We start from the raw sequence: 27,191 nt of genomic DNA, 5'->3' as shown, positions 1-27,191 counted from the left end.
TCTTTTCAACATTGAGGATCAGGTTGTTGACTTTGCACCAGTCCACCAGGTGTTTCACCTCGTCCCTGTAGGCCAGTTCATTGTCATCCTGGATGAGGCCCACAACAGTTGTGTCGTCCGCATACTTCAAGAAGTGGTTGGAGTGGTTGAATAGGTCCCAGGTTTAAGTCGCCAGCCACAACGCTTCGACACTCGCCAGGCTGCACCAATCCAGCAGTCTGCATCCGAAAAACTTGGCGGCATGTAGCGGCTCTCCGGTGCGTTTGCCTTGTCAGTATAGGCCAGATAGTTGTGTAGAACAACACAACCTTTCACCACAGCCTTGTCTGGCTGGAATTATATTGTCCTGCCAAAAATTCTTCACCGTTCTGCCATATGTATTTTCAATCACCCGTCTGGCTCTTGAGAGACGGTAATTGAAAGTCTTCCTCTCCCTGCCCAAATGTGCCCCTCAAAATCTGGCTGTAGAGCCTTCCACAACGCCTTGCAGACCTCTGATACAATCCTGGACACCGTGCTGGAAGCCATTTTGTAGCTCGCCGCTACAGCCTGTTGGCTTCCACCAGAAGCCAAAATCAAGGCTTCGATAAAAAAAAAAAAAGCAAGTCGCTGGGCGGCATCCACTGGCATGCTGTGGGGCCCCGGATGATTAACGTAAGGTTGCACACGACGAAGAAATTTGCCAGCCAAGATTCGTAAATATCTGAAGTGCATATCGTCGTCCATCTCCCTCAAGAGGGCAAACATGAGCCCGTCCTCAGCCTCGTTCATTTAGTTGACGTACATACCGCCTCCGGACTCGTCTCCTCTGTCGTTCTATTTTCCATTTTTGTATCAAAAGTATCTGTTTTTCGATATTTATCAGCCCTAACTCTCAAAGCAGTCTTTCTCTCTCGGACGCCATTGTTCCATGTGAGCCGCCCGGAACCACAACAATGAACGACCTTACCGACCAGTGGCGGCATGGGATTAGGCCAGTCTTGCGTAGCGACCCCTACTGACTGGGCGGCGAATTGCAATGCGTATCCGACATCCCGACGGAGAACTTCGAAGGCTCGGTGGCTCTCCGTAGTTAACGCAGTCGGATTTCGGGGTCGGAGTAGTAAACTTCGGTAGTTCAGCGCCGCTTGCAGCCCTCACCTAATGAAACGGAACTAATGAAAATTAAAGCTGGAACATGACGCGCTACAAGGATGACGTCAAATATCTGCGCCGAAGTACACCACGTGGGAAAGAAATTCGCAGAAGTAAACAACGACAGCCCATGCACTTGTATGAGATCTTGATATTCAACTTTTTCTGTTTATTGTCGTAATTGACAAGTACGTGGAATAATCTCAAGATTTCAGTTTTCAAGATTTTTATAAGATCATGCCCCACAACCCATATCATCCTCCGGCTAAAAAATTCAAGCCGGGGTCTGCCTTTTTCCGACTTGATAAAAATAAGCCTGGGATGCTGCTGCCGAAGAAGGGAAACATACCCACTCCTATAGACGTCCAGAGAAAACGGCTTCCTATTTACCAGGCAAAACCTCAACTGTTGAACCAACTGAGACAACTACCGAGTGCGATTTTGATAGGTAACGTTTATATCTCTAATTATCTTAACGCTGTTAAAAGTAAACGAAGGGAAACCAACTTTTCAATGTTCACATTCAGCCCTAATTTAAAACCAATTGCATTCATATCCTTTCATTGAATGGTATTTCCTTCAAACTTCAAACTTTTAAAGATTTCAGTAACTTTAAGTAATCAAGTAGTTCCAAGGTATTCATATGTATCACTTTGCTATGTTTTACACTTTGCTAAGTGTAATTTCAGCTTTAATTGCCATTACTTTTACTGTCATACACTGTACCAAAGCAAATCATTTAAAGATCACTTACATGTTTACTTTGAACGTTTTCACAGACAGAAGACATCTCTGAAAACAGGCGATTACTAAACATTGCTCTTAATTCCCTTCATTGGACGGGCGTCATTAACAAATAGCAATTAACAATGTTACCCCTATTTTTCTACATAATAGTCGCCACCTTTATTGCCTTCCAAATTGTTGTAATAATTGCTTTATTTAGGTGAGACTGGTTCTGGAAAAACGACCCAGATTCCTCAGTACCTATATGAGGCTGGCATTGGCAGGCAGGGCGTCATCGCCATCACCCAGCCCCGCCGAGTGGCTGCTATCTCTCTGGCGGGCAGGGTGGCCGAGGAGACACGGACTTCGCTCGGCAAACTGGTGTGTACAGACAATGCATACAAAGAAGAAGAATGAAAATGACTGTGCAATCATTAAGATGTGATGGAAGCCTTATTAAAAAAGGGTTAAAATACCAAATGATCCCTACCCATTCATGCCACAATTGTGGCATGATATTGAAAGGGACATAATTGTGTGCGGGGAGGTAGATGTAAGTTGTGGGTCAAAAAGTTCTTCAAAGCTTCAAAAGCGAGTCACGGACCTGAAAAGCCTTCGAGAAGCCAATCAGGCAGTCAACACTTTTCTCTCCCTGCTAGGTCGGCTACACGGTGCGATTTGAGGATGTCACGTCCTCCGAGACCAAGCTTAAGTTCATGACGGACGGCATGTTGCTGCGCGAAGCCATCGGAGATCCCTTAATGCTGCGCTACACCGTGGTGGTCCTGGACGAGGCCCATGAACGCACCATGCACACCGACGTGCTGTTTGGCGTGGTGAAGACCGCCCAGAGGAGGCGTAGGGAGCTCAACAAGGTCCCACTCAAGGTACCGGGACAGTTCATGTATTTAAAATAGATTATCAAGTCTCATCTCAAAGTTTCTTCTTTTGCATGTTATGACTTGCTTGACGTAACACCTGGTATAATTGTATACTACTACATTATGCACTACTAACCCTAACCCTATAACTGGGTTAACAGATATGATCTGAGATCCTTTAAAGTGTAACATTACAACTTGCTCGTAGCTTAAATTAACCTGGACACATCGGTGGTCAATGCTGATTTTAACAATATTATCAATAAAATCACCTCCTATAACTGATATATTCTACAAATAAAAAAGGCTCATAGTTTACGAGAATCTTACTTGGGACACACCCAAAAATCCTCCCACTCGCGCCACCCCAGCAGTTGAGCCACGCTAGTTTGTGTCACACAGTCGGTAAGTGTGGACCGAACACTGTTACAACACAGTCATTGAGGTTTTTGTTTTTAGCGGTTTTATGTTTTTTGAGCAATTTGCGCTTAAGTAAATACAACTTTAATCCTCATTCCTAATGCCTCCCCAGGTGATAGTGATGTCCGCCACCATGGACGTGGACCTGTTTTCGGACTACTTCAACAAGTCCCCGGTGTTGTACCTGGAGGGCAGGCAGCACCCCATCCAGATCTACTACACCAAGCAGCCCCAGTCGGACTATCTCCAGGCTGCACTCATCACCATCTTCCAAATCCACCAGGTGCTCCTCTTTCTTTCCTCTCGTGTTTGTTGAGAAGGGTAACCTTTCCAGTATTGATGTCTTTTAGAGGATTGTTTTTCTCTTTATTTCTTTGCGCTCATTTTGCTTGAGCCAACAAGAGACTTCCTTTATAAACAAACAAACATTTAAACCCCGTCCCCTTTGTTTATGTGCAGGAAGCGCCGCCATCCCATGACATCTTGGTCTTCATGACGGGTCAGGAGGAGATCGAGGCCCTGGCACGGACATGCCGGGACATCTCCAAACACCTGCCCGATGGCTGCGGGCCCATGCTGGTCATCGCCCTGTACGCCTCTCTCCCCCCCGCACAACAGCTCAGGGTCTTCCAGCCTGCTCCCAAGGTAAAGCCAGGGGAAGGGTTGAAGCTTTTATCAGCAAACAACAATCACAGAGGACATGGTGGTCCAGTACGATACGGAACGATATGATTCAGCTTCTTGAAAGGAGCGTTACCATTATTATCATATATATATCATTGATGGCCTTCTTGTATTTGTTTTCCCCAGGGTTGCAGAAAGGTGATCCTTTCAACCAACATTGCAGAGACGTCAGTTACAATCTCTGGGATCAAATATGTTATTGACACTGGGATGGTGAAATCCAAGCGCTTCAATCCAGGTCAAATCCTAATTATTATCTGACTTATTCCTAATTTCATTCTATTCTTGCATTGATCTCAGAAGTCAAATACTACCCATGTATGCCCTCCCATATTCTAATATCTAATATTCTTAAAATTAGAATTCATTAGAAGGCAAACTATACATTTATAATAAACGTTGTTATTCCTTTTATACAATGAATTTAACGTGCATTTCACTAGATACCTAGTTCCTGATAGTGCTCGTCATTTCGGCCTCATCTGATTGTATATGTTCTATGTTTATATATGTTGCATGTAGACGTGGTGTGATTGACATTATGTTCTGTGTATGTCTGCTGTCAGACAGTGGTCTGGAGATCCTGGCAGTGCAGCGGGTCTCTAAAGCCCAGGCCTGGCAGAGAGCAGGGAGGGCAGGCAGGGAGGACTCTGGTCTCTGCTACCGCCTCTACACAGAGGATGAGTTCGACAAGCTCATCCCCATGACCGTGCCTGAGATTCAAAGGTTGGGATGAATGTAATTCTTTGTACATTGTCGCTTACACTGTGACTTTTTTTGCCATACTTTTGGAGGTTTCTACTGTGTCTACTTTTCTAGGCCAATATGATTAAATGTTCTGTTTGTTTGTGTATGTGTGTGTGTTCTGCAGGTGTAATCTGGCCGGTGTTATTCTGCATCTCATGGCTCTGGGGATTCCGGACGTGGTGAATTTCGACTTCATGTCTAAGCCTTTACCCGGTCGGTGGTCCTCCAAAGCGCTCTTCTGTTGTGAATGTGCTCAGAAGGTGTAGGGTAGAGTTAACAGATCTGTTGTGTTCCAGGGGCCATCCATGCTGCTGTGGTCCAGTTGGAGCTCCTGGGGGCCCTGGAGAAGAAGGAGCAGCAGGTGATCCTCACTGCTCTGGGCAAGAAGATGGCCAGCTTTCCCCTAGAGCCTCGATATGCTAAGGTAAAATTCCTTAAAAAGAACTCCACATTACCTCCTTTGGTAATGTGGAGATTTGTATTCACTTCATATACACATCCAATATAGGTGTGCTATGATTGTGATTAGACAAGCAGAAGTTTTATATTAAAGGGGACATATTATGAAAACAACACTTTTCCTGGGATTTGGGGTGTTGTTTTAGGTCTCTGGTGCTCCCACACGCATACAAACTTTGAAAAAAGTCTGTAAATGATTTTTTGAGTGAGATATACATTTCTGAAAGTACCCCACCTACAGTTACCAAACGAGCGAGTCAGTTACGGCGCCCCCTCCTACGTAGGAAGGGGGCACAGTTGAATATTACCTCCCACTTCCCCACTACCCTCCAATCAGAGCATAGCTAAGATTTTGTGGACCAGCGGACGAGCAGCTCCGGCAGGAGGAACTCGAAGGCAGCTCAGCTCCGGGAGTACAATCCCTTTCTCTGCCGGCGGCACCGCCGGAGCTGCCGGACTGCTGCCGAAGCTTCGGCGACAGTCCGGTGGAGGAGACATGGAGAAGAAAGGGATTGTACTCCCGGAGCTGAGCTGCTGGACGGCCGCCGAGCTAACTCCGCTGGACTTTTCAGCTCCCGGAGTACACCGCCGGAGCTCCGGCGCGAGGAGCTCGGCGGCAGATCGGCAGCTCAGCTCCTGGAGTACAATCCCTTTCTCCTCCATGTCGCGGTTAATGGACTTCAGAGAGTCACGGCCAAAGTTCCTTTCCCCCAATTCGTCTCAACCATGGCCGAGATAACCCCCACTACGAGTCTTTACTTGTTGTGACAGTTCCAGAGACGTCAGACGCAGTCATTATGATTCATAATATCATCCGAGGCGCACATAGCTTTTGGCCGTGATATTAGATATAATATTAAATAAATACCCACGTATAATATTATTATTATTATTATATTATATTATATTGATATAGAGCCCCAGGAGTGTGGATGTGCTCCTTTTAAACTGGTTCTTTAATCTCTTGTACAACTGATTCCGTCTTGTTAATAAGAAGATTCTGAATCGATTCAGGGCTTCCAAAAATCTGTTTTTTATTTGTATATAATATTAGTTATTATTTTAAGTTTGTCTTTGTGTGTTGACATTATTGCAATCAGCTGTTAACCGCTATAACCGCTTCTACTACATAATCTGATACACACATTACTCTGCCATCATGCCAACACAAACCACACCGCCTTGCATAGCGCACATCGGACTGGAGTAGATCCTAAAATTGGTTTTGAATCTGGAATCGTTTGGAATTCAGAAAGAAAACATTGATTCCAATCCTGACCCCAAGAATTGAAGCACGTCGTGAGTCCAAAAAGATTGACCCCCCTGACAGCGAAACTCTTGCCTCTACTCTTCCCCGACTCGGTGTCGCCGTCCTGTTCAGGCCATCCTGCTGTCCCCAGACTTCTCCTGCTCTGAGGAGGTGCTGGGCATCGTGTCTCTGCTCTCCGTGGACACGGTGCTGTACAACCCGCCGGCCCGCCGCGACGAGGTGCTCGCCGCGCGCAGGAAGTTCACCTCCAGCGAGGGAGACCACATGACCCTGCTCAACATCTACAGAGCCTTCAAGAAAGTCTCTGGCAATAAGGTCAGCCTAACGCCCAGATGCAGGGAAACGCAAAACGGCCACGAAGCAAATTGTACACAAGGCCCAGAGAGATTGCAGCCTCAAAATACGTAATAATATATATATATTTTTTACAGGAGTGGTGTCGGGAAAACTTTGTCAACAGCAGAAATATGGGCCTTGTGAAAGCAGTCCAAGACCAGCTAAGAGAAATCTGCCTTAAGGTATGAAATAAAACCCACTGGTTCCACTGATTCCTGTTTCACCAAACACTGCTAGCGTCCCGAAATGTCACGCCTTCTTTTTTATAATTAAATAATAATCAAATACAAAGCATATTCTGCACAGATTATCAGGGAAATGGCTTCACCAGCCGTTTCACCAGGGATGGTAACGTTAAAGATAAATGTGCTACTTTAAACAAACATGTATTTGCACACTGTGGTGGGAAATCCCAGCGAACGTCAATCATAAACTGACCAAACTGGGTAGAATAAAGAGTCATCCGAATTTATAACAGTTATGGTCATATATTTGGGTAATAACGGTACAAAAACATACAACCATCATACAACAAACAATAAAACATAACATACAATGATCCAATGGATGGGAAATCAGCCTGTGTCCCCCCAGAGAGGTCCGCAAGCTGAAGTCCGACGCATTGTCTAATGCGAGGACTTCTTATACTGTGGCACAGGTCTCAGAAATGCTGAGATCAGCTCTGCTCCACACATGGTGTGTGATGGAAAAATCAATCATGTTGTTTCCCCATCATCATGTAGGCTCTGTCTCCCATTCCTTGCATTGTCTAGCCACTCTACTTTTCCCTACCGTTATCTAACGTTAACCTTTGTGCCTGGGGTATACCGGTCACGAGGCAGCAGAGAACCCCTTATGCTTTCTTCTCCTTGATGAGAATACAGGAAACTCTGTCCTTAGGTAAACATTGTTTGATTTGATCATTGCGATTGTAATGTGGGGTCTCATAGTGGTTACTTCTCAGTTGGACCCTTTGACCCTTGAGCATCCCAAGGATGTCAGCGAAAAGGCATAATCAACAAATGGCAACATCCCATTGCGACACCTCGCAAACTCTTCAAAAGAAACCGAAAGATCGAACTGTATTAGATTACCAACCGCTAACATTAGCCTCATGACCTCGCCCCCACACCTGACCACCCCTGACATCCATGTCGCCCTCCAGCTGAACATGAAGCTGGAGTCGTGCGGGTCGGACACGGTGAGCGTGCGCCGCTGCCTCGCCCACGGGATGTTCGTCAACGCCGCCGAGCTGCAGCCCGACGGCTCCTACGTGGCGCTGGACTCCCACCAGAGCGTGGCCATCCACCCGTCCTCGGTGCTGTTCCAGGCCAAGCCGGCGTACGTGGTGTTCAACGAGCTGCTGCACACGTCGCGGTGCTACATGAGGGACCTCTGCCTGGTGGACGCTGAGTGGCTGGTGGACGCCGCGCCAGAGTACTTCAGCCGCAAGCTGCGCCACGCCAAGAGCTAGGAGAGAGAGACAGAGAGTAGTCTTGGTGGCAGGACTTGATCGTTTGATATGTTGGGGGATTCAAACTCCATGACGGCTCTTTCCTTTGGTGACGGTGGATCCGGGATGGAGTCTCCTTTCCTCCCGGCTGCCTATGTGAGGTAAAGTTGTGGTTAATGGTGACAGAAGGAATATCGGTTGATAAGATGGATTTCTCTACCTCTCACCTGACTGGCATGTATTTCAACAGCCAATGACTGCATTTTGTATGTCTTGAAAAGTCCCTGTTCCTCTGGACTTTAATTTATATTCTCATGTTCACAGCTTCAGATATTTGCAGGATTTGATTACAGCCTAGATTACAAAGAGACGCATGTTTACAGAGGAAAAATGCATCCCAAGTTTGATTTACATGACATTTAAACATTCTATAATTTTTCACCTCTAGAAAAAATGCATGCCCAGCATGATCATAATTTCTTTGAGATTGTGTTCACTTGATACGTTTAATATTATTCCCATGAGCTCTATGATCTTAATAACATATATTAAATATTGAGCAATATGTACATGGAAAACAAATGCTTACGTGCATGACTCCAGTTCAAGGATCAAGGATTAAGGATGCTTTAATTGTCATTTTACATGTAGTTACAGATCACCCCTTTCATACCTTATAATATTTGTCTTGTATTGATGCAAGATTTACAGTTAGTGCTGATACCAAAAACAAGAATTGTCAGCAGTGTATAGGTTTCTTTGGATCTGTTTTATATCCTACGTTTTTGTAATGTCAAAAATATGGACCTATCAGATAGCCTAATACGGATTACGTTGAAGTGTTTTGTATGAAAAACATTGGCAGCGTGATCAACTGTAATACTGCACTTGCTTGATTCAATCTGTTTTACTATGCCACACTTTAAAAGGACACTCATAAACTCGTATATGTTTTTGTGGTTATTGGGACGAAGGCATCAAACGATTAATAACCAGATGATGGACATATCTGATGTCATGAGAGGGAACCGCTGACTGAACGTGGATGATTGACTGATGGCGCAACCATGAATGCAACTTCCCCAATCACGCGCCCTAAAATTAAATCGAAATGTATTTTTATTTATTCTTGTTAGTATTTTTCTTATTAATCCATTAACTTATTAAATCATACTGTACTACATATAAGTAAATTATAAGGATAGATAACTCTGGATAGGATTATTAGCAACCGCTTACTATTTCCGGTTCAGGGGTCATAGTTAAGGGAGGTCAATGTGTCCTTCCACACGTGTTATCTGTCAGCCGGAAAAGCGTACTGTAGGGGAGCCAGTTGCCGGTTGTCTTGTACACATTACTTTTGTAGTAACGCTGCTTCTTATATATACATAATCATGTTAAAGTCACTTTCCCGTGTTGTCGGAACGGCTGTTCGAATTTCCACAATAACGACTTCCACCAGCCGAGCTCTACCACTCTCCACCCCGACGCTATGCACCCCAAGTTCGGCAACGATCCGGCCTTTTACCCGGTCTCTGTGGATGATGAATAACAAGGGAGCCTCTTCTGGAAATCGGCCCAAACTATTCAGCTCCAGAGTATTGAGTCCATCGGTGTCCTGTGGATGTGGAGCACTTCATACGGAAGGTAACTTTCATTGAGCTGCGTTACTATGCTAGCTAGGCATTGGCCCACCTGCTGTAGTACATGTTGTAAGAGATAGTTACGCAAGGACGCTTGTTTATGAAACCTTTATAATTTTGTAGCCTCTCCTGCATATTTGGACTCTTTAACGCAGTTTGTCAAATATCATACTCATCGACATAAAGGATGCTGCCCATAGGCAGCTGCACCTGGGAGATGTAAATTCAGTAGAGGTCATTACTAATTATATTGACCAACAATATGGGCAACCAATATACGGATCTTCATTTTCAGCAGTGTTTTGTATTTTCAAATATACTTGGTTAATCTAACGAACTTCATTATTTAAATGCGTTTTAACCAGGTGGCATATAGTTATGTCATGTAATAACGGTTTTATTTGCCTATAGTTTATCAGCCGTATTTATTGGAATAGGTAAAATATTGGACAATAACATAGTCATTGACAATGTTATCTCTGTTCACAAACAGGCGACAAGGCCTTTGGCGATTTCTTGACGGATGAAATCAAAGAGGAGAGGAAAATCCAGAAAAGCAAAACGCTTCCAAAAATGTCCGGTGGATGGGAGCTGGAGTCGAACGGAGCAGAGGTCAAACTTACCAGGAGTGTGTCTGGAGAAAAGTATGTACTACTAATCTAGTCTAACTGTCCATAATTACCAACGTGATGTTGTTGGAATAAACACGCGTAATTTACATTAGTCATTAAGCAGATTATTTTAAACACTTAGAACTAAACATGAGAATAATTAAAGCGTACAATCGACATGCATTCATTCTAAGTGCTGCCCAACTTAAAGCTAGTATATAAAACAGTGCATGGTCATGGGAATCAGAAAATGTAGGAGATGGACACTGTTACTTGTTTCACTTAACTCTCAATCACTTTTATAACGAAAAATACAATGCAGTTTGCAGCTGTTCTCTTAACTAGATTGGGAGAGGGGGCTTAGAAAAGGTCTGACAGGTTTGTCACAACTAGTCCAACATCCAACATGTATTTCTGTTGGTATGCTGTTTTAACTGCATTTTGGGCTGCAGTTGACCATCTCTGAACTTTTAACAGGATGTAATGTATAGTAAAAACAATGTGTGTATTTATAGTTTAGCCGTTATTTTATATAGAATGTAACTTTGTAACTTTGTCGTCTTGCCGCATCATCCAATTCTGAACATTCTCACTGACTGGCATTTTTTATGTAACTTAGTATATGGCTTTTTTTCAGGGAATGTCTGTTTTGTAAAAAACAATGCACTTTTTTCATGTCATTTATTGTGGTCTCTGGAATACACATTTGAAACTTTTCTTTTTTCTTTTTTTTCTTAGGATCATTGTGACATTCAACGTGAACAACAGCATTCCCCCGAACTTCGAGGAGGAGGCTGAGACAGGGCAACAGCAGCAGAAGGGAGAGGAGGAGGTGAGCCGCCATAGCCGGTTTTGAGGTCACTGAGGTCCAGACCTCGCTAATTTCTTTTGACCTAAAAAGAAACTGAAACTGAATACAACTGGATAAAAAAAATCTGCGGTTGAGCACTCCTCAGAGATGAATGCCTGCTTGATTCAGTTTAGACTTGTCATTCTGTATCCACTGTGTGTGACATCTTGGGGTGCGGTCTGAGGAAACGAGCACAGCGCCCTTTACAAAACTAAGGCCCTGCAACTGAAGCCAAACCCCCAACCTGACCTCAATATTTTTCAAACCCTTTTTACGGCCCTGGGAGCCTCTAAGACTTAGACAGTTGAACCTGGTTCCAAAATTATTTTAAGTCTTGCCTCCTTGAACAAAAATTCCCAGAGCAAAGCTCATCTCACATCGAAGGCGACTCTTGCACGTGCTTTTCATCAACCCTTTAGAGTTCAGAAACATCTAACGTTTTGATCACCTCTCCTTCTCCATAGCAAGATATTGTGTCGACGCCAAACTTTGTTGTGGAAGTAACAAAACAAGAGGCAGCAAAGACTTCGTTGGTGTTTGACTGCCACTTCCCTGAAGATGAGGTGAGCAAGTAATCATCACCGTTCTCATTAACGAAACCCCCACACCTGGTCAGTCTTCTCAAGGGACCCGGCAAAGTTCCAGACATAAACACAAGTGCTTCTTTCTCTCTTCCAGATTGCTCATGGGGAGGGCGAGGAGGAGAGTGACATCTTTGCCATCCGTGAGGTCAGTTTTCAGCCCGAGGGAGACTCAGATTGGAAGGAGACTAGCTACACCCTCAGCACAGATTCTCTTGACTGGGTAAGAGTACTGATGTTTTGTTTTAAAAGACAACATGACATGTTTGATTTACGCGTTTGATAAGAATGGTCTCTGGCTGTCAACAAAATGATACCATTGATACAACAATGTCTACATTTATAAACCACAGCTTAACGTCAATAGCATTTTACGTGCTCTGATAAATATATCACCCTTGACAACTGCTTGTTTGTATAAAGCAAAGACAATTTAGCGTCTGAATCTCTTCTGTCAACAGCCGCAAGCAGTGTGGATTATGACGGTTCAAATGTTTATGATTTCATAATCTTTCTAATTCCTCTAGATAGAGTAACGCCTATCATTGCCTTTTTCAAACCGTGCGAGTGATTTCACTGGACCCTTCCTTGTCCTGTGGGTTCTGTTTGTGTCCCAGGCCCTCTACGACCACCTCATGGACTTCCTGGCTGACAGGGGAGTGGACAACACGTTTGCTGATGAGTTGATGGAGCTCAGCACTGCCATGGAGCACCAGGAGTACATCAAGTTCTTGGAAGACCTCGGTAGCTTCGTCAAATGCAAATAATTGATGGAAAGAAACAACCTGATGCTACTTAAATGGCCATCCATCGCACTAGTGTCTGACTGCGTCACCCGTCTGCAACTGTTCCTGTAATGTGATTGTTCTTTCCTGTAAGGCATTTGAAGTTGGTATTTGAGAGCCGTGTAAATATTGAAAATGTTAAAAATGAAGCTAAGCTTAATTTTAGGTCGCGTGTTATTTCTAGGGTCTCGGACAGGGCATACACATTTATAGGAACACAACTTTTGTAATCCTTGAAGAAAAGCAGAGATCATGTTGGTTAAGATGTAAAAAACATCCCATTTAGTTCCCACTTCCTCTGTTTACATAGCCCTGTAATCCAGGTTTTACAGCTTATTAACATCGCTCGTAACATCTCTTCATGCTATGTGTTGCTTTGGAAATGATTGGGCTTTCTTGGACCATATAAAGAGATGAGACAACTTCTATCTGACTGGTCTTCTCTGTCAAGAAAACAAATGAAATCTGTCTAATAAAAAATATTTCATATAAATGACTTTCATTTTTGCTTGGTTTAATAGGCAACTGTATTAATTGAAGTACTGTAGTAATCCATTTGTTTTCTATAGCACTTTTCTTAGCACCTAAAGACGCTTTACAGGAACAAAGAAACAAACATCCCCTCCAAATGGTCTTGCAGTATGGCTCCAAGGTACTTCACTGGAATGGATTTACTTTATGTCCAAGAAAAGGTGAACTTTGCATCTTTTACGAAGGGCTCATAATCACAATAGACGTATACAAAGTAAAAGAAAAGTTATTTGTTTATTAAATTATGTAATGTATAAATCATTGACATAACCTTCTGTTATACAAATGTATATTTGCTGTTCTTACATACAATAATAGACATAATCTGATATGTATTCTAAATATGGAAATCTAGTTGAAGGTGGCACTAATGTAGGCCTACCTTCCACGCTGCCCATTATTCTGGGCTTTCACGCAGAACAGACATTTTATTGCACAACCGGCTAGCCTACTAGCCCGAGATAAAAAATAAATAATGAAATTTGGCTCGGCTGACTGTTATTGACGGACGAAGGCCTAGACGTTGTATTTAGTGAAGTGAGAGTGAGGGCAGAGAGTAGTAGAGGGCAGAGAGTTAGGTCCTCCCATACCCATGGAGCCGGGGGGACGAGTCGATAAAGGAGAAAGTTCACTCACTCACTTGTAGATCGATAGGAAAATGGCAATGGCCAGAAGAACCTCTCCAGACAGGTCTGTACCGACCAACCAGAACCAGCTTCCCGATTCCGAATCTGATTCGGATACGGAGGGAGACGAGCAAGACCCAGAGGTCGGTCCCACTGGGCCATGGAGTGTCAGGTCCTTGATACGCACCCAGGTCATCCACAGCGGACACTTCATGGTGTCGTCGCCCCACAGCGATTCCACCCCACGCCGACGGAAAAGCGGTCCTGGGTATGACTTTGACACCGTGAACAGGACATGGTGCCAGACCTACACGTTCGGCCCGCTTAGTTCTGGTAGTCTGAGCATTGACCCCACGCTCAACCGCTTGTTTGAGTGTATGTCACTGGCATACAGGTACGTAAACATACACCCTTCACCTTGGCTGTGTTGTTTCTAAATGGAATTGTTCCAAACATCGGATATTTTTATTAAATGTTTTTAAATTGAGCATGAGTGTAGGAAAGAGATAGCCAGAGAGCGAGAGAACGAGTCCGATATTGGATGAAAAATATGTTTTGTTGTGCAATAGAGGACAAATCTTAACTGGACTTTGCTTCTAGTTGGCGGCATAGGAAGGATTGTGGTGCAACTGAGTGGAGAGCTGAAGGAAGACCAACAAAGTGTCTGGCGTTTAGTTTTAGTTTAGTTTAGTTTAAATATAACCAGCTTTTTTACTTACTTTACTTACTTACTAAAATGCAAGTAGAACAATGTGTAAACTGTATGCAACATGCATTGGCCTACATGTTTTGAATCTGCAGAACGGACAGTGTTTTGTGTAATAATTGTTTTGTGTAAAACCCGTTGGCCCTGGGGAAACATCTGTTTGTCCTCGTCTTTTCCCTGCTCTGATAGAGCTGACGGGTGCCCAGCAGATCCTTGAAAATAATGCATTTTCCTAACCATGAATTTAAAGCTCACTTGAAAACTGCTTTTAAAACCAATTTATTGACGTTGAATTATCAAGTGGATGGGCCTACTGAAAGAAGAACTACTATTGAGTTGTATTTACAAGACATGTTGGCCAATCTTTATTGTTGTTGTAAGCAGTAAATTAAGCAAACCAATCCAGAAACATTTTGCAATCATTACACTGTATTGTATTATCTTATATAGACTCATTCAAATTATACGACCAAGGTGTCTCAAACACACCTACTTCTGAGTCTGGTTCTTATAACATGGAGCAGACTTTTTTTTGGTAAACAATGCTATTAGCTCTGTCATTAGTCACACTGAAATGTGTGCTGTGTCCGCTGTTTCACGCTGCTGTGCTTGCAGGCTGAGCACATCAGGATGAACACTTTGACAATGATTCACCTGGCTTCCTAGCAACTTCTTGAGCACCTTCCTAAAATGCCCCCCCCCCCCCCCCCCCCCCCCCCCCCACACACACACACACACACACACACACACACACACACACACACACACACACACACACACCACCACCACCTCACTCTCTATCTGTCCCTGTCACGCTATCTGTCTCAGACTGTGTGTGTGTGTGTGTCTCTCTTTCTCTCTCTATAGCTCTTTTGAGTGAGGGAAACCTCCAGAATTAGGTCAGGGACAAAGGACAACTGCTCTTATTGAAATGGAGAGACGTAAAAATAAATAAATAAACAAAGACAACATAATGATGACTTAAAGAGGTTGGAGAGTAGTGTTTTTTTTAACAATACGGCCATACACTGCTTTATTATCAACTACAACATACCCCCCCCCCCCCCCCCCCCCCCCCCCCCCCCCCCCCCACACACACACACACACACACACACATACACATACACATACACACACAGACATTTGGTGGACTTCTCAAACCATTAAAAAGAATAGCAAATCTCCCTCTCTCTCCCTCTTTTGCTGTTTGTGGGTTGAGGAGTACTACCTGGTCAGGCTTAATGGCAGGTGTTTTTGACATACACCCTGATTATTAATCAGAAAAATAGTGTTTTGACAAAAAATGAAAACAAGTTTCCACCAAGTACAGAGGGAGTACATACTGTATGTGTACATCTGCCTTCATTGTTTTTCCTCAGGGTTAATTTTTCAGTCAAGTTAACCCGGTGTGGTGCTCTGAACTTTGCCCCCTCTTTGTTATAATATGGTCCTCTTTAGTGCTTTAAAGCCAAACGCTAAGTGTATAAGTCGATATGATTTATGAACTTTTTTGTTTCCCAGCGGTAAGATTGCGTCGCCAAAGTGGAAGAATTTTAAAGGTTTGCGCTTGCTGTGGAGGGACAAGATTCGTCTGAACAATGCCATCTGGAGGGCCTGGTATATTCAATGTAAGTGCTGTTATTTAGTATTCAGTCGTTCTAAAATGCGCTTCTAACCAAAGTGACTTACAAGTGAATCTAGATGTTATTTAGGAGCATTATTTTAAGACAGTCAAAGGGTATTGACACCGTACTTTTCTGCTGGGAGTCAAAACAACTATCCTGTCCCAATTAAACATGCTACCCACACAAAATCTACACAAAATGCGGGAAAACAAGCTCATCTTGTTGTAGTTGCTGGTTTGACCTGCCAGCTCCTCCTGGTAAAACTTTTCAGAGTCCCTAATTCTGCACTGCAGCATAGCATTGTCCTTTAAACCTCAGTGCCAAAGAAAGAATCACTGTATACTTGTGTTTATAATTTAGTTTATTAAGGGTAAGGGTTAGGGTGCATAAAATGTTGATGTTGCATAAAATGGTGGGTTGAGCAGAGGACTGGTCGTTTGTGTGTATTATTAATGATGTATGAATGATGAGCCCATGTGCTGGCTGACCCTCTCGGCTCCAGACCTGGAGAAGAGAAGGACCCCGGTGTGTGGTTTCGTGACCCCCCTGGAGGGCTCTGAGGCAGACGCACATCGCAAGCCTGAAGTGAGTCTCACACACACACACAAAAACACACAAAAGCACACACACGCACACACGCATTAATGTATTCGCATGCACACACACACACACACACACACACACACACACACACACACACACACACACACACACACACACACACACACACACACACAGACAGACCAGGTCAATAATTGGACAGATAGATAGCGGAGAGTAAAAAAGGCATTTAAACCAGGTATAATGACAGTTATAATTGATTATAAGGTAATCGCTCTTGCTGTAGTCTACATCATCTATTGTTGCAAATATTATACATATTATAGTTTTAGCAGACTTTCTTTAGCCTGTTTGTGATTGGCTCTGCTATTTGTGCTTTTATAAATGTCTTTAAATTTTGTTTTTGCTCAGGCCATCGTTTTAGAGGGCAGCTACTGGAAACGCAGGATTGAGGTAGTCATCAAAGAATACCACAAGTGGAGGATTTATTACAAAAAGAGGGTAACTACTCAGTACTCAAGCTGCACTAGTACACAATCACTAGTACCTCATCATCAATCTTTTCTCAATAAGACAATGTTTTTTTTGTATGTGGACTCAACATCACATAGCGTCTTTATTCTTTCTTGCAACAGCTTCAGAAGAATAAGGATGACTTCTTCTCCATGCTCCAGCAGGTAAGAAAGCTACATCAAATCAACTGTATTTATTTACCTGTGTCTGTGTGTGCATGTGTGTATGCATGTTATTGTGCACATGTGTATGCCTTTGTAACATATGTATGTTTTTGTGTTTGTGTGTGTGTCCTAACAGTGCAGATGAAGTAAAAGTGCATGCATGGGACTATTGATGGGTTGTGATTGGTCACTCAGCAACATAAACAATTGGACCGTTGCTATTTATCTGAAATCTTTAACCTTTAAAATGAAAAATATGAAAATATACTTTAGTGTTCATCCATGTTGCATGACATTTCATGTTCATTGACCCGAGGGGGGAAAGCAAAAAAAAGCAGACAGGTGAATGAAATTTAAAACCAGGAATAGAAACGTGCATGCGCTACTGGTGCCCATTGACACATTTGGACCAACCGTACCTCTAAACCACCTCCTGACTGCCTTATGTTCATTCACGTTGCTGCAGCGTTTGAATTTCTTCAATCACACCTGACCCATTTCTATTTCTGAAAAAAGGTCAGATAAAATAGATTGATGAGAAAAAGGGGAGAAGTTTTGAGAAGACCACTCAGATCTGGTGGCAACTAGATTAACACACGAGATGAGCTTTAACCCTGAGTCGCCGACTACTTCCTGCTTGTTTTCTTATCTTATCTTCCCATCTGTTTGATTTTCTTTTAACTTCATTTTGCATATAATGCAATTTATTTTTAGAGTTGTGTTGTGTGATATGGAGTTCAATAATTATGGTTTGACTCAAGTGAAAGATAACTACAAAAACTAACAATGAACAAACTAATATTTGACTTGTAAAATCGGTATCTTTGAACAATGCCGATCATTCATTTAAACTCGTTGGCATTTTATACTGAAGTTATAACTGATTAATAATCCATGGGTCAAAGATCACTGGTCAAGTTTTTATGCTGTACAATCGTTATGGCATAAAGTTGAGGAAGTTATTAATAATATTTTACTGATGATGAAAAACAAAACATGCTTATTTCTTTGCATGTATCCAATGTATTTTACAACGGACATTACCACTTCAAAAACAAATGCAGGATGATTTCAGTCAAAGATGTGTTGTATTTTACTTTACTAAAATATTTGTTCAAGGGTTATTTCAAATGTTCTTCACTACTTTTTTACACAATAATTTGCACCAGACCAAATAAATAAACAGACGTGTGCTTCCACGGCAGGATTTACTAAGCCTGGCAACGTGTTCTCTCCTCTCTTGTTCGGCTTCCCAGTTAGTGCTTAGATCCCCCTTTTTGGTCCACACGTGTGAAATCCCCAGAATTAGGTCAGGGACAAAGGACCACTGCTCTTATGGAAATGATGAGACGTAAAAATAAACGAAACACACAAAGAAGACATAATGAGCGCTTGTCCAGAGGAAGTGGCAGGGGTTTTCAGAAACAATATGGCCATACACTGCTTTTTCATCAACTATTACATACACCCACTCATTCACACAAACGCTCACAGACCCCCCCCCACTCACACACACACAGACGCACACACAGACACCCACACACACCTGTCTAGGGTTCTCCCCCCCACCCCGGTCAGTAAATAAATACAATAAAATAAATATATTTGGCAGTTTTTGGTTGGCTTCAACATAATGGTAATCGCTTCCTTTCAATTTGGGGTGTCCATATAAATGGGAGTTAACGTTAGCGTGGATTGGGAATCTGTTGGTCGGGCAGAGCAGAGCACCCAAAAAGCACACTAGAACAGACTTACCTCAAATAAACTGTAAGTGACGATTTTTGATGAGTGCTTGTTTTCGTAATATTCAATTATGTTAGCAGAGATTTGTAAATGTAAATTCTGTGTGTTCTTTAATGAGAACTTAAAATGAAGGCTACTTAAAGTTCTGATTTTGTTAACAAAAAAACGAAGCTCATTTGATCCATCTGAATGAAAAAACCTATATTTTTGTTTATACAAATAAAACCTTTACAGTGATTGCAAATGTGGAAGTGAGGATATGCGTTCCCCTGTTCATATGTCTCGTATATGTGGTGAAACCCTCTCATGGTTGAATTATAACACTCTGTCTCCACCATATTATGCTCTCTCATCACCAGGACCAACTCTACCGGTCAGAGCTGGAGAAATGGTCCAATCAGATTTACCAGGAGCCCGAAGCGGCACCAGAAGAGGCCCACATGTTTGACCTGGACTGCTTCCTGTCCAACACCTCGGATACCCTGTTCACTATGACCCAGAAGCCATGTCCGTGGTCGAGTGACAGACACAACAGTGAGTGGTATATACACTCACAGACACACACACACACACACACACACACACACACACACACACACACACACACACACACACACACACACACACACACGCATACACATGCATGCACGCACACACACACACACACACACACACACACACACACACACACACACACACAATGCAAAAAAAAGGGATGCAAGAGTGATACTGTGAAACAGTTCCAGCAGCTGGATAGTCTGTGACTCTTTTGTTTGTCAGAAGAAGCGTGTTCCGTGTTGGACGTATAATATGTACTACGTCTTTTTCCATTGTTTGAAGGTTGTGAAATAAGAACAAACAAGCTTAATGTTTTGATCTTAAAGGAAAGTCATTTGATTATAGATGATTTTCTTACAAAGGACTGAACATAGTACTGTCCGCCGACAGAACTGTGTTCGGCCACAACTTCAGCCAAAATGTGTGTATCCAGTCATTCAGATTAATTTGACTGTAGCCTTTTTTTGCATAGCATAAAGAAAGAGTCTCCATTCAAATCCAAACTTTCTGTTCATGTTCCCCTATTCACTCGTCAGCATACACCAGCAACGCTGACATGATCCAGCCTGCTCTGACTCCACTACAGCCCAACTTGGACGATTTTATGGACATCCCAGGTACTGTTTGATTCTTTGTAGGTGTGTTTGTGTGTTTAGATTTTTCTACTTACGCATTATGACTCCTTTAAGCTGTCAATATGCAAACGGCTTTTTCAATTGCCATGTGTTGTTTTCGATAATTCATTTTATTTATAAGCCACTTTTATTCATATTAACTTTAATGCAGAATTACTCAAATAAGTAGGCATCTTGGAATCTATAACCAATCAGATTACAGACTTTTGATAAAAGTTGATAAAAGCATATATTCAAAATAAGGAAGGTGATATCATGTAAACGCTTGCCAAGTACCTCTAACCACTATGCTCCATCACCAGTTTAGTGTATTTCCCAACGTATTCACATCACATTTAGATCTTTTCCGACATCTGAGGGAATGGTAGGTCTTTTGTTGATGCCTGCTCACTCAGCAGATAGCACATTGGGATTCTATGCTTGCAACATTTAATGTGTGATGTTTAAGCCTTTCCAAAATGCCTGATTTGGACCTCCTTTTGTGATCAAATCCTACTCGATTCCTCATTCAGCCAAATGGTCAGAAAGTTGAACATTTGTATAAGAAAACAATTCCTCCTTTGACCAAAAAAAAGGTTTTCGCTATACATTGGTATTTATTGTGTTTTGGTGTCAAATTACATCCACCTCCTAGATGGCTGCAAGTTCTCATTGCTATCTCATTAACATCTCTTTCTCAGATATATTCATGAACTACCGGCTTGATTCCACCGACCAGTTGGGTTTTACTGACTTTGGGTATTTCGACGGCCCCTCCGTTGGAGCGTTTACCCCGGTATCAACGCAGCAACTTCTGACAGACACCGCCCAACACAAACTGGCTGAGGTAAGTCCGGCCCCTCTCAGCCTACCTTGTAGTTTATAGAGTTGTCCACTAGGTGTCACCAGATTCCCATTCATTGTGGGCTGGTTCATGTTGAAGATTTTACGTGGATTCAGGCTTTACCTGTAGTATTAGCACTAAGCTTGCAATTTCTGAATATATTGTATCGTGATTTGTTTAAAGCTAAAAATAAATACTACGAGAACTGCTAACCATTGGATGCTTATCTTATTTTCTTTCTCCTTATTCTTGTAATCTTTGCCCTCATTCTTGATTAATATAAAACAAAGTTAACAATACATATAGTCAATGTTCTTCCAGCCTGGGGAGTCATCGGGCAGCCACCTCTCCCAGGTGGCCTCCTCCATCCCTAGGCCAGATCAGGCCAGGTCGGGCGGGGACTGTGACCCCTACCAGTACCCCGGCATCGTCCCCTCCTCCTCTTCCTACGGCCAGCAGCAGCAGCTGTACCCCAACCCTCCGGTGCCCGTCGCCGTCGGCAACCCCTTCCTGTACCCGCCCCTGCCTCCGCTTCCCTGCCACAAACACGCCTACGTGGACGCCCCGGGCAGCGTGGCCACCTCCACCGTCATCACCCACACCGCCTCCTCCCTGTCGTCTCCGGGCTCCGACATGCAGCCTCACAGCGGGTACCTCTATCTCCAGGCCGCCGGCCACTCGGCCGGGACTTACCCCCCCAGTGTGGCGATGTCGTCCCCGGACCCGGAGCAGCACGTGGCGGGGGGGCTGCCTCCCCCCGCCGGCACGTCCCACTGCTTCCCCGTGGGACCCGTGCCGGGGGCGGGGCTGGGGGCGGGGCTGGGGGCGGGGCTAGGGGTGGAGGTGTCCAGGGGGAAACACAAGCAGAGGACGGCGGAGGCGAGGGGGGATCGACCGGCCGTCCTGCCGGGACCCCCGGCCCCTGCACCGTCCACTTCGGCCACGAGCTGCCTGGCCAAACTGCTGTGCTCCTCCTCCCAGCACGGCTCCAGAGCGCGTCAGTACACGCCCGTCCTCTCTCGCCCCCCTCCAGGATGTTGTAACATAGCCATGTTCTGCATTGGGTCGCATGCTAATTCTTACCCTTTAGGATCCAAGTGTTAACATAGCTGAGCTTGTCGTTGTGTGTTTATGGTTGCAGGAAAGCCGAATATGGGATTTGACACTACCTGGTCCACAGTCAAAGGTCAGAAGTTAAATTCGTTGGTGAGTGCGACATTTTTAATTTCTTGTTTTTTTCTTGTTTTTAATTTGACTAGATCAATTAAAAAGCATAGAGGAGGGGTGATATTTGTGTTTATATTCATTGTTTCACCATAGTTGGGGAATTGTGTCATCACATTTACATCATGATTACATGAAGGACAGGCAATAGGGCATGTACACCAGCATGCATCAATGCAAGTGATCCTGTGCTTCCAAAGTTGAGACGGTCATTGCGTGTAGTGACCACATGTAGCCACAAAGAGCTCCTGCCCCTTATGACCTTAATCAACATCCTCCTCATTCAGGTGTAACTGATTTGTGGATCTCATCGTATCCTTCAGCTATCAGCCAGCAGCGTGCATGGAGCAGAGGCAACGTCCCCGCTGCGACTTGTGTCTGCGTGGCCCGCAGGGGCCCGTCTGTCGGGGCCAGAGCCCAGCCAGAGCCCGCCCATCCTGGGTCTGGTCGGACCCCAGGCCAGCACGTCCAGGGGCCCGTTGGGGGGCTCCCCCCAGCCCTCCCTCAGCACGGCCACCTCCAGCGCCAACCTCCTGGTTCCCAAGACGGAGAACCTGTCTCCGGTGCGGGTGTACAGCCCGGACGTGATCAACCTCACCGGTGGGCTGGCCTGATAATCCATGGTTCTTCCTGTTTTCTCCTTTGCTCCTTCTTTCTGGTTTGGACTGCAATAAAATGTTTTTTTTACCGGCATTTCATATTATTTGCTTCTAAATGGTAGGAATGTATTAATAATCATAATAGCCATTTTTGATACTTATATAGGATAAATTATGATCAATTATTATTTAATCGAATGGTTATATCTGAAGAGTGATTGTGTTTCTATTCTATCAAAGGAAGTTTCTCTGGACACGCGGGTCAAAAATCACCTTTGGGGGCCCTGGATCACATTTCCAGGCCAGAATCATTACACTCATTCTCCACACATGGAAAGAGCGAAACAAAAGTAATTCATGTTATTTATGCGACTGTGCATGTCATACTGCTGATACTAGACTGTGAAATAACTATACTTCAATGCTTTGCTACTACTGCAAAACAAATACCGTAGCTATACTACAAAAAACATTCTCACACTGTAATTTTCCAGCAAACAGAGACCAGGAGAATAACCCACATCTCAGCGGAGCAGAAGAGACGCTTCAACATCAAAATGGGATTTGACACTTTACATAATCTGGTGACAACCCTAAGCTCCCAACCCAGCATTAAGGTGAGGCTTTGCTCATGTGGGCTATGTGTAGGAAGCTACACATGTGTACGTCACCTTCAGTTCATCTTAATGCCAATGTCCACCTTGCAGAGAGGCACGTTATGCAACGAAAGATATTTGAGAGAGGCACGTAAAACACTAAGAACACCATGACGTTATCGGTAAAAAGACAAGTAGATGCATCAAAGTAGGAATTGCTGATGTGCAATTAGAAAATAGTGCAAGGTTTTATATTTTGTGGACAGTTTTGGATAGTAATTAGCAGATGGTATGAAAGATTAAGTCCATCTATCGATTTGCTAAATGTCGCCTCGATGATAGATCTGTATTTATCTAAGCTACACTTTTTGATTTGTTATATGAGGCTTCCCTGACAAGCCATATTTATCCAAGCTGCATATATTGATTTGATGTATGATGTTTCACTGACACTGGTGTTCATCTTGAGGCAAGCTGTGGCTGTGTCTGGAAGCTGTGAGTAACGAGTATCACTGCAGTGAAAAGAGTTGCCAGCCGGGTAACGCCTCCTGTGTGTGGGTTGGCTCCAGATCAGCAAGGCTACCACTCTACACAAGACCGCAGAGTACATCAGCAAGATGCAGCAGGAGCGATCCACGCTGCAGGAAGAGACCCAGAGACTCAGGGAGGAGATCCAGCTCCTCAACTCTGCCATCAAGTGAGAAGGAGAAACGCACTCACTCATATTCTTCTGTGTGTGTGTGTGCGCGTGGGAATGTGTGTGCGTTTGTTTGTATGTGTGTGTGTGTGTGCTTTCAGGTGTGTGTGCATGCATGCACATAGGTTCTGTGTAAATGCCAACCATTGTTTTTTGTTATGCAATAATATATGTAAAATTATATTTACGCCGGAAAGACAGAACAGGGTTGGGGACGTGTGAAGGGTCTACATGAATCATTCACAACTTATGAACAACCTTTGCTCAAGTACAATGGAAAGAACAAAACAGTTTAAAAACTGTAAATAAGTGTTAATCTAGCTGTAGTTTCAAATGCTAGGTAAAAAAAATATATAACCAAAAGATGTTTTTTTATTCTGGTAGCAAAATAGTCTTGTGGTTAGGGGGTGTCTGACTCCCATCAGAAAGGTTCTGGGTTTGAATCCCAATGTCTGCAGTCTACTTGCAGGCATCATTGAGCAAGAGGCCCCACTCCTTCTTGCTCGTGAAGGCATTGCGTGTTGAATTCACTGTAGGTTGTTCTGAATAAGTGCCCTTACCGGTAGAGCACTCCTCCGGTTCCTCTAGTATAACATCTCTTCTTCTGCAGCGTGTGTCAGCAGCAGCTGCCCGCCACAGGTGCGCCCGTCACCAGGCAGCGCTTCGACCACATGAGGCAGAGGTTCAGAGAGTACGTCCAGACACAGACGCTGCAGAACTGGAAGTTCTGGATCGTATCCTTTTACACCCAGAGAGAGGCTTGGTTTCGTCACGAGGTGTCAGTGGGTCGACGATCGGGAAAGGCCTCACAGGCCCGAAATAGAAAAAGGGGATTACAGATACCAAAACATGAAACCGTGTTCATTTCATCGTACATCTTTGGTCAAATAAATGTCTTCTTTGGCGTTGGTGGTGGAGGACGATCGGCCGTTGGGTAATAAAGATGGGTAAAACATGTGCAAATGCTTCTCTACAGCCTTTTACTACGTTCAGTGCAGACAAGTTTTGCATGTGTTGTTCTGATGTGCAAGTGTCTAAATGTGGCCAACATTCTTTCAGTTTTCTAGCCTCGAAAAAGACGTGTCGTCTAGCTCATCGGCGTTCAAAAGCACGCCCTACTGTGTTTTTCCCAAAGGTCATGTTGTTATCCTTAAGCCGGTGTCAGTTCAGTATCATCGTGGAGCCCTTGTTCGAGTCCTACAACGCAATGGTGTCCACTGCCAACATGGAGGAGCTGTGTCGCACCACCCTGTCCTGGCTGGACCAGCACTGCTCCCTGCCCTCCCTGAGACCAAGTGAGTCGCAGAGAACCAGCCCGGCCAGAACCTCCACACACATTCCACAGACAGGCCTTGAACACACTGAGAAGACGACTAAAGAGACTATAATCCGTTCAACAAATGAGCCTCTGCCCTACCTGTGAACATAATTCATATGCCTCATCTTCTATTTTGTCGCTAAGCAGACACTTTTCATCCAAAGCGACCTATCCTACTTACTTTGGATACTTGCAGTCAACCTAGACCCTATGTTCCCCTCCGTCTAAGGGAAATCAGTCACCATTGCAATCCTATGTGGCAATAGCGCTCAATTCTCGTACGTATAAAAAATGCTTGTTTTTTCAACTGACAGGCTCAGATTGTTATTAAGTGTCTGGAAAATCCAGATGTTATCCTTTAACCTCAAATCCATCCGGGCCTTTCACATGGTTTTATTTCTACACACCATATTTTAATGAGTGTCTGGAACCAGAGTCAAATTGCTTGTATTATTCAAACATCCAGTTCAACAGAACAGTTAAGACTGATTATGTGTGTGTGTGTGTGTGTGTGTGTGTGTGTGTGTGTGTGTGTGTGTGTATGTCTCCCCCCTACAGTGGTCTTGAGCTCTCTGCGTCTCCTAAGCACGTCCACGTCCATCCTGAGCGACCCGGGACGCCTACCGGAGCAGGCCACCCTAGCGGTCACCCAGGGCCAGGGAGTCTCTTGCACCCCCACCCTGGGTGATGATCGCCCCCTCCAGCCCCCCCGACGGGAGAACACACACCATATGTGAGAGAGAGAGAGGGAGAGAGAGAGGGGGGGGGGGGAGAGAGAGAGAGAGAGAGAGAGGGGGGGGAGAGAGAGAGAGAGGAGAGAGAGAGAGAGAGAGAGAGAGAGAGAGAGAGAGAGAGCTGCAACTGTGTTTTCATAAAAAATACTTTTGACCGATTATGTTTATATCTGGACTGTATGCTGTTATCTTTGTTGGATTTAATGCCTTCTGATGTATATTTGTAATTTGTACAATTTATTTTGAATGGCCCAAATCTTGTGAAATCTTGTTGGGAAATGAAAATGACTGTTAAATTAGTTTTTTTTTATATTATAGATAAATGGAACAAATCCTCTGGTCATTTGTGAGTACCAGTGCAGTGCCCACTCAAAGCGCAGCTGTCTGGAATGGGCTGATTGCTTGGTCTCCGGAATTGCTCCCTGAAAACTGCTCATCCAAACAACTTCACACTAGACACTTTACCTCCTTAGATCCTGGCTAAAACATCCAACCGGTGTGAAGTCAGACGACAGACATACATAGAAGTTAGAACCATACAGAGGAATAACATACATACCTACATACCTACATGCATACATACATACATACATACATACATACATACATACATACATACATGCATACAAACATACAGATCAACATACATACATGTATACATACATATATGTATATATATACATATATTCATACAGAGACTCCATCCATTTTTGAATAATTTAGATGATGCTATTTCATAAAGCATTTCATACCAGATAACATTGGCCTCTCAAAGAAATAATTAGCTATACAAAATTGGATAATTTGTTGACAGTAAGCCGACTCAACACACTGTTTGATGGTATTGTACTAAACTCTTACGTGAACACAATTCCGTTATTTATATGCAAACATACATGAATACATACTTTCATACATACGTACTTTACTTGCAAACATTCATCCATCCATTCATTCA

The 27,191-nt window shown here is 43.7% G+C and overlaps 3 protein-coding genes across 3 annotated transcripts; all 3 read left to right on the top strand.

Moving 5' to 3' along the window:
- Positions 1–1,246: 1,246 nt before the first annotated feature.
- Positions 1,247–9,057, top strand: dhx33 (DEAH (Asp-Glu-Ala-His) box polypeptide 33). The gene is made up of 12 exons (XM_079737634.1): positions 1,247–1,582; positions 2,081–2,241; positions 2,520–2,747; positions 3,274–3,444; positions 3,621–3,806; positions 3,972–4,083; positions 4,412–4,571; positions 4,717–4,805; positions 4,889–5,016; positions 6,433–6,636; positions 6,753–6,839; positions 7,823–9,057. Exons 1-12 carry the CDS (start codon positions 1,372–1,374, stop codon positions 8,129–8,131), a joined length of 2,046 nt encoding a protein of 681 aa, XP_079593760.1. The 5' UTR covers positions 1,247–1,371; the 3' UTR covers positions 8,132–9,057.
- A 359-nt stretch (positions 9,058–9,416) lies between these two features.
- Positions 9,417–13,024, top strand: c1qbp (complement component 1, q subcomponent binding protein). The gene is made up of 6 exons (XM_079737745.1): positions 9,417–9,757; positions 10,247–10,397; positions 11,103–11,196; positions 11,679–11,777; positions 11,893–12,018; positions 12,413–13,024. The coding sequence occupies exons 1-6, from the start codon at positions 9,505–9,507 to the stop codon at positions 12,560–12,562; spliced, it is 873 nt and encodes a 290-aa protein (XP_079593871.1). The 5' UTR covers positions 9,417–9,504; the 3' UTR covers positions 12,563–13,024.
- A 745-nt stretch (positions 13,025–13,769) lies between these two features.
- Positions 13,770–26,243, top strand: mlxipl (MLX interacting protein like; the record flags this gene model as incomplete). Its single annotated transcript, XM_079738383.1, has 17 exons — positions 13,770–14,131; positions 15,965–16,071; positions 16,571–16,653; positions 17,041–17,130; positions 17,265–17,306; positions 19,409–19,583; positions 20,144–20,224; positions 20,923–21,068; positions 21,387–22,062; positions 22,207–22,271; positions 22,613–22,889; positions 23,129–23,238; positions 23,383–23,505; positions 24,054–24,181; positions 24,792–24,915; positions 25,347–25,476; positions 26,058–26,243. The coding sequence occupies 17 exons, from the start codon at positions 13,770–13,772 to the stop codon at positions 26,234–26,236; spliced, it is 2,898 nt and encodes a 965-aa protein (XP_079594509.1). The 3' UTR covers positions 26,237–26,243.
- Between the last annotated feature and the right edge of the window lie 948 nt (positions 26,244–27,191).

The sequence above is a fragment of the Pollachius pollachius genome, assembly GCF_949987615.1.
Source record: "Pollachius pollachius genome assembly, chromosome: 6".
Taxonomy (NCBI): Eukaryota; Metazoa; Chordata; class Actinopteri; order Gadiformes; family Gadidae; genus Pollachius; species Pollachius pollachius.
Note: the sequence above shows the minus strand (reverse complement) of the source record. Positions and strands in the feature narration are given on the sequence as shown.